At 43.6% G+C, this 8140-nt stretch overlaps 1 protein-coding gene and 1 long non-coding RNA gene across 2 annotated transcripts; one reads left to right on the forward strand and one right to left on the reverse strand.

Annotated features, from left to right (window-relative positions):
- Window positions 1-629: 629 nt before the first annotated feature.
- LOC109769632 (uncharacterized) lies at window positions 630-1446 on the forward strand. The gene is made up of 2 exons (XM_020328366.1): window positions 630-954; window positions 1418-1446. The coding sequence occupies exons 1-2, from the start codon at window positions 630-632 to the stop codon at window positions 1444-1446; spliced, it is 354 nt and encodes a 117-aa protein (XP_020183955.1).
- A 5029-nt stretch (window positions 1447-6475) lies between these two features.
- On the reverse strand, window positions 6476-7681 carry LOC109769635 (uncharacterized). Its single transcript, XR_012200165.1, has 3 exons — window positions 7388-7681; window positions 7218-7307; window positions 6476-6786 (listed from the first exon to the last, which is right to left on the reverse strand). It is a non-coding gene; the product is annotated as an uncharacterized lncRNA (long non-coding RNA).
- Between the last annotated feature and the right edge of the window lie 459 nt (window positions 7682-8140).

Genomic DNA, 8140 nt, shown 5'->3' on the forward strand with positions numbered 1-8140 from the left:
GATTGTGCCGCAATGCGGCCGTTTCTGCTGCGGTTTAAAATCATGAATATGATAATACCTTGGATCGGTTGAATCGCTGCTGGTTATTGTCTGATCCGGCGCTTGGCGATGACGCGATCTGTATATGCGTCTGCGGCATGCGCTCGGCGATGTGCATGAGCGTGTGCGTCCTGGGTGATGGCGCAATCTGGCGCTGGCCTGGAGTAGAGATGGAAGAACAGAGTTCATCCATGAAACAGCGACTCGCGTTCGCGTCCAGAGATGATGATCGTGGCTGGGGGATACTCGAAGACGTGAACTCACAATCGGATCTCGGAATTAGATGGGAATTAGGAAACTGGACGGGCGTCACGCAATCAACTCGTACGAGCCTATGACCACAGGGGCCCTCACCGAAGGAGTGGATGTGCTCGTGTGTGGATTACCAAGCTGCGTACGGTGACTGCCTGCCCAGCGTAGCGTAGGGCTAGCGCGTAGCTTCGACGGCTCCGGGCGTGGGCTAGCTAGCTGACTGCGACATCCGCTCGTCGTAGGCCTACGTACGTACCTAGATGGGGGCCCCTGGACACTGGGGGCCCGGGGCGGCCGACCCTCCTGCCCCCCCTCAGGGCCGGCCCTGGATATGGCCCATGGCCAGGGACCCCGTAGATCAGAATGGTGGTCTGGTTGAGCCGAACTGCGCGGTTGATCGGATTGGGCTCTGCGAAGCAAGCAACACAATGAATCAGATTGGGATTTCGAAGCACCAAAGCGAGATGAAGGCGCTATTGTCAAGCATCGACATGCCAACTAGAGGACATATGGGCATCGAGCACGGAGGCCGGTCTCAGTTGGAAGATCTCCTAGATATGGACATGGACTGGGAGGCGTTTGCATCCCATCTATGTGGCCAGCCAGCCCAGAATGATATGCTCCAGACTACTATGGAGCAGGAAACGACGGGCTACGAGGCAGGTAATCTCGAGTCGTTCGTCAGTTGGCTCCTCTCCGATGCGTGCTAAGAAGATCCCAGGACGACCGAGTAGCCACTGCCCATAGTAAAGTAGGTGTCATGTGTGCTAGTCCTCAGGGCCTCTGTGCGATGGTGCAAGGAGGTCACGGCGTCGGCAGCCTAGAGAGGAAGAAGGCGTGGCATCTGCGTGAGGGCATGACGTCCGTCACGACGCCCCCTTCTGTTGCAGCCTCTAAGTCGTGCAGTGTGGATGGTGAGGGTGTGCAGAGTCCTTGGGCAAAGGATCTACCTACAATAAAGACCCAAATTTGTCACATATTAGTCAAAAACGTCACTGAACGAGTCTTGATGACTTTTTAGCCGTCAGTAGCATTGTCATGGAATCCCCATCACATATTCATTAGGTTGATGGAGCGAGCAAAAAACATCATTGAACGTTCGGTGATTTTTTCTGTATCATCACAGGTTGTGTGTCTTTATATGACCTCCTCTGACCGTCGCATTTCACGTGATCTTCATTTTATAAAATTCCATTGAGGGGTCTGCCATCACTGGCTTCATACCACGCCAACACCAAACAGACGGTCCCATGGCTAGAAAACTTCATAACTTTAGGTAAATACTAAGCAAGTCTACATGCTCTAGATTAACCGATGAAACCGATGGATTTATCAATAATTTTAGGATTTTGTTTGGTAAAAGGTATAATTGTATGTTTTTAACATGCTAATTTCTAATATCTGAGATCTTGCCCGTTTTATTGTTGAAAGACCATCTCTAAGTTCTGTAAATTAAGTTATTCAGTGTTTTTGAGTTTGGAAATAATAGTTGTATGTCAACTTTTAGGGATGCTAAGAAAATAGTTCAGATTTCACTGACCTGATTTTTAATAACATTATTAAAATAGTTTTTCAATTTTTTAAGTTCAACAAAATATTGTTGAAAGCTATCCTCCAATTTTTTAAAGTTCAGAAAATGTAGTTGAAAGTTTACTAAGATCGGTCAAGAATCTCCACTACCATCTACACTTGTTATAAAAGCACGAGTTTCATATATCAACAATGCAACCATCTAAATCCGATGTTCCAATTCCCTCAAATGGTGTATATTGTTTCGAACACATCTCACATATATAAGTCGCCCTGTTCGCCAACAGAAATCATGCTTACTCCACTAATTCACTCGACACACATTCTAGCTGGGCCACCATCCGCTCCCCACCATCACTCTACTCGCCTCGCTCAAACCGTCGAAGGCCCAACTTCCCACATTTCAAGGGTGTAAGGACCGCAGTCACGAAGTAGGATCGTCACTGCAGTAGACACCACCATTGGCGACCACATTGTTAGTAGTAGTCTTGAGGAGTCTACGTAGATAGCTATGGATGCATGTGCGTGTAAGTTTCGTGTTTGTGTCGCTACATTGCATCTGCGCAGTACAGCTAACTGGTATACGTACGTATTAGTTTCCTGTAGGCTTGCAAATTTCAAACTTTAGGGTACCCTTATGCCCTACTTAGATCAACCAAATGAACTAAAAGTTCAAAAATAGTGTGAATTCTGAAAAGTTACTTCATTTAATTGAATTAAGGATGGTCGGAGGGTACCCTAAACGTTCCAAAGTTGCATCCAGCCGCCGCCGCCAATGATTTTTGGTCCCCTCGCCTCCGGCTGCCATCTTGGTGTTGTGAGGTGGGGAGGCCTCGCATCTTCAAGATTTTTAGGTTCTTCATCAACGTGTAGTGATATACGTATTTTGTGAGAATAAAAGTACTCTCCTTTTCTTGGCGGTGCCATGTGGTTAGAGAGTTTTCTGTCCTCGCAGATCCGGTTATTCGGATCTGATGAGTGTATGTTGGTGTGTCAAGCTTTATTTGTTGGTTTGATTCTTCATCAAGGTGAAATCTTTCATTGACACCATGGTGGAAATACTGTGATTCGACGGCCTGCACTTCTAGGGATCATCCCCGGCCTAAGTACGCCTGTCGATCAAGGCTTCAATCTTTTTGGATGGGCGACTCAAGGAGCTTTCAAAAATAATTATTGATAATGTTCGTGAGAGTGATAAAGAGTCAACATAGTTGCTCCAGTCCAATTGCAACATATTTATGAAAGCATATGACGAAGATGTTTATAAGATATTTCATTATAATTCTTCATTATAAGAGTTACTTTGCATTTTTTCTGGATCTTAGATCCAAATCAATGCACATGTAATTGCTATGAATATACATAAAATTAAAAGTGTTTCTAAAAAAAGTGTTTGTGTCGCTTGTGTGCATGTCTTGTACGGAGGTGAGTACTAGTCCAGGCAGGTTTTAATCTAGTGTCCGAGCAGTACTAGTTAAACTTCGTGTTAGACAAGTAGTTCTAGACGTGTTAGAGTTAAGTTCTACTCCCTCCGTCCGAAAATACTTGTCAGCGAAATGTATGTATCTAGACGTATTTTAGTTCTAGATACATCCATGTTTATCCATTTATGCGACAAGTATTTCCGGACGGAGGGAGTAATATGTGAGGTCTGAGTCTGCCCAGCTTGGACGTGTTAGATCAGGGTTCCGTTTATCTCACTCATCTTCGTTTATTGACGACTTCCCGGAACCACCACTAGGCACCACCGCTCCATCAACGATCTTCTTCTATCGGCTTGCCGATGATAGCCTGTCGTCTCCCGCCTTGTCGCTCCGTCGAAAGAAGATCGCCTCGCTTACGTCAGCCCATTGAACGACTATTTCCCGCTTCTCCTCGTCGATGCATCACCGAACGACTACATCGCCCGTCCCGAGGCGCTAGTCGGGTGCCAACCACGGGGCAAGCATGTCTTAAAGATGTATAAATAGAAGTTGGGGCAACCACGGGGCAAGCACGTCCCGAGGCGCTAGTCGGACACAACCACCAGCGCGACATCCCGCCTACTGCACACATGCAGAACCTACGATATTTAGCTCACACCATAACACGTAGAATCTTTTTTCTTCGAGAGGCTTGGTGACGATGTCGGTGTGATTTTTCTCTGTCTTGACATGACTGATAACAATATCCTCCCGAAGAACATGGTCACGAAGAAAATGAAGTGATATCAATATGTTTTCTGCAAGAGTGTTGAACGTTATTGTGTTCAATTTTTATGGCACTCTCATTATCACACAACATAGGAATTTTCTTGGCCTTAGACCATAATCCTTCAGAGCCTGCTTCATCCACAAAAATTGAGAGCAACAGCCACCAGCAGCAATATATCCGGACTTAGACGTGAGAGCGATACACAATGCTGCTTCCTTGAAGAGCAACATAGCATAAATCTACAGAGGAAATGAAATTTCCCTGAGGTTGATTTCCAATCAACACAGTCACCTACATAATCTGAGCCTAAATATCCCATGAGATCAAACTGTGCTCCCTTAGGTGCAATAAACCTAATGTTTGGGTGTGTACCAAATATATCAGAATAAGCCGCTGACCTCACCTCGTCTCTGTCAGACAAACCTCCCCAATGGGCTCCACCCCTCTCTCCCACAGCCAACCTCTCCCCCTCCACCCACCTTCTCTTCCCAACCTCGGACCCAGATCAAACAAACCAGCCGAGATCCGCCAGGATCACAACCGGTGACCTCACGTCAGCTTATATCCCTATCCACCATGCCACTGCTTCGTCAACGGAGGTGCTTGAGGTCGAGAAAGGATGCTTATTAGTTCCTCACGGTCCTTCTGTTGTGCTTCGCCGCCATGGAGATGGGGCTTCCTCCCTGTAGAATTGAAGCACCAGCCAGTTCACCATCTACACTCCCACTCACGTGTTGCTCCCTCAGGCCTAAGCGTGCATTGAAAGACGGCTGAAATTTAATTGCGCCAGCTAGGTCTTGAACTCAAGACCTCTTGGCTCTGATACCATGTAGAACTACAAGCACCAACCAGTTAACCCAAAAGCTCAAACTGATGGGGAAAGGTTGCTACGTCAACACTCCTTGCTCGACAACATCCAAGCACCCACACGGACGGCCCCAGGGACCAAACCTTGTTGGCAGTGATGGAGGATCGGCTCTACCAACCAGGAATCCATCAGGCGCTCAAGGTGAGATTTGAGAATTTCCTGTTAAAATTTCAATTTTGGGAATCCTCCATTGTATCGTCTTCCTCTGCATGGACCGGTTGCTTAATTTTCTGCATGCCCCTCGACAAGAACATCATGACCGTGTTGTTTGACCGCACATATGCATCACTAAGCACAAGCAACTAGGCACTAAATCGCCGATGACACTGCCATTATGTTCGCTCATTGCATTGATGCGCAAGGTCAACAACTTTGTGCTGACCAACTTGCTGCATGCGTGCCTGCAGCGTGTCAGCGGAATGCTACGTTTTTCTATTTCCTGCAAATTAAGGCTAGCTACTCAGATCGTTGTTTTTTGCTGTATTGCACCCACATATTCTGAGGCACCGTGAAGCTATTGTCAATAACTAATTTCATTGAGAAGCTTCAAATCACATAAAGACAGAGGAAGGTGTTGAAAATTCGCGTGCAGTTACAACTGGCAAAACAACCACAAATGAGGGTTAATTCTCCTATGTGTTGTACAACAAAAGGTAAAAAAAATCCTAGCTTATGAGGCAGATCTATCGTAGTAGTGACCATCAGGGTTCATTCTCAGTTTGTTGCAGGTTAGAAGTTCAAAACAAATGGTTTGTTGACATTTTGTACCAAAAAATCAGGTGTTCTTATAGCCAATTCATGATTTTTGGCTAAGCTAGATGCTGAAAACTTCCTATGCTACCCAACATCACAGCAGGAGGAAAATGAACCATCCCCTACCTCTCCGTGTTTAGAATCTGAACAAGTAATGGCAGAATTATACAGGTAAAGTCTCAACCAAGCTGAGGTTGCCACTCATCACAAATAGGAAATGAAGGAGAATAGATGGTTGTATGCAACATTATTTGTTGCTTAATAAAGTTTTTTGTATCTTATTGACGAAACTCATGTGAGTTGATATATTGTAGCAAGCACTTTACGCCTATCTAGTGTCACTTCTTTTTTAGAAATCTTGAAAGTTCTTGCAATTTACTACCTCCGTCCTGGTTTATTGGCCCCCTTCGTATTTCATGTCAACTTTTCGTCATAAATTTAACTAACAAAATGTTAATGCATGTCACAAAAAATTATATTGCTGGATTCATACTCGAACATAGTTTCCCATGGTATGATTTTTGATGACATGCATTGACATTTTTATTAGCTAATTCTATGGTCAAAATTTGACACTAAATACGAAGAGGACCAATTAACAAGGACGGAGGTAGTAGTTAAGATGAGCATTGACTACATTTACTGCTAAATTCGGTCAAAGTTCTGCACGCGCCATTCTTTTTCACCTACATGGTTGAAACACGTATTATTCCTAACTTCAAAGAAACACCTGCCAACAATTATATCTTTAGAACGAAACACCATAATAATTAACAAATTAAACAAGTTTGATTATAAGCATCTTGTTGCCCATTCCATATGCCAGGAATATAATAGAACTATGTTCAACTGTCGAGAATTAACAACATACATCTTGCACAAGATGATGCATCATACATCTCATGAACCTTATTTAAAATAGTAACATTGCAACACAAGGAACATTTGGCATGCTATAAATACTGGATGTGACATCCACTTATTGAAGATAACACAAACATTCTATAGCTGGCTTTCAACTCTAATTCCTCGGCTGAACTAGTTAAGCATCATGGACTTCTGCAATTTCAGAACTTCCCTGTTGCACACATCGTGGCATGCATTTTTACAACATTCTGTAGCAGATGTCCCATCCACGTTACCGCCAACAACTGGTGAGGAAACAAATTAATTAGGTGATATCTATATATATATATATATATATATATATATATATATATATATATATATATAGACACACACACACACACACACACACACACATACACACACGTACGAGTTAGAAAGCAACAGTAATGATCAATCCATGTGTCTGCTCTGCACATGAGCGCTAGCAATATGAAATGACTTCGGTGAATACACATTGTCATTTATGCTGTGTTGAAATCATAGGAATTGCAATATTTAAGAAACTTTCGAATCAATAGAGTTCAAATAATTCTTATAACTTAAAAAGTAATTATGTTTGTGGACTGCCTTTCTAATAAATGTGATAACATCGTGTACGGAAATGATCTGCTTTTATTGAAAGAGAATAGGTGGCTAACTATGTATCGAGTTTATACTACATAAAATAGATTACCAAGTGCACCACATGTAATTTTGTTGCACACGGACGATGTGCGCCCTAGCTTCCTGTAGTTGATGGTTGTTTCATGGTAGTCAGCTGCAGCTGCATACGTATATCAAAGTAAACATCATTCCATCCATGCCTTGTATTGGATAATGTAAATGGATTTTTATAGTATGTACCTTGTATGTGTGGAATTTCTGGATTGACATAAGGGGAGGTGCACCCATTGTCCCATATATGGCCAAATACTAAGGGCAACTCGCTACAGGTTTCGATGCTTGATCGGGCGACCTCACGACATGTCCAATAATAGTATGACTGAGACATAAAAACACAGCAAACATTAGTTTGTGCTTGCTGGGTTTGCTCAAGGGCCACAAGACGCACAACTACAAGGATCAACTCTATGGTCTTGACATTGCTTTTGTTGCCTCTCATCACCATGTTCTTACTTGGGGTATGATCGATATCAATTATCACTGCTATGAGATGATGAACCAGCGCTTGGGCAGCCACTATATATACGAGGTGGATGGAGCGAGTTAGCCATCCATTCCATGCATTTTTACACAAGTTTTTTTTGGGTTCAAACTATAGCCTATCTGCCATCAGTCAATACACCACGTGGGTCCAGTGTGCATTTTAAAACTGAGGACCCAATTGACACACCTCGAAAACTTTAAGAACCTACACTGCATTTTACTCTACAATAATTGAGTGAGGTTGCGTGGATTGAAGTACTTACCACTGCATTATGTTAGCATGTGACCCTGCTGAGTGCAGCCTTCAATCCTCCTTCACCACCGAAAAAAATTATGGGAGAAGACAGTTATAGTACAAACACTCAGGGTTCATCTGTTTGGAGCAGGTTAGATAGATGTTAAAGCCAAGTACTCCCCCGTCCCATAATATAGGACGTTTTTTGACACTAG

The sequence above is a fragment of the Aegilops tauschii genome, chromosome 1, assembly GCF_002575655.3.
Source record: "Aegilops tauschii subsp. strangulata cultivar AL8/78 chromosome 1, Aet v6.0, whole genome shotgun sequence".
Taxonomy (NCBI): Eukaryota; Viridiplantae; Streptophyta; class Magnoliopsida; order Poales; family Poaceae; genus Aegilops; species Aegilops tauschii.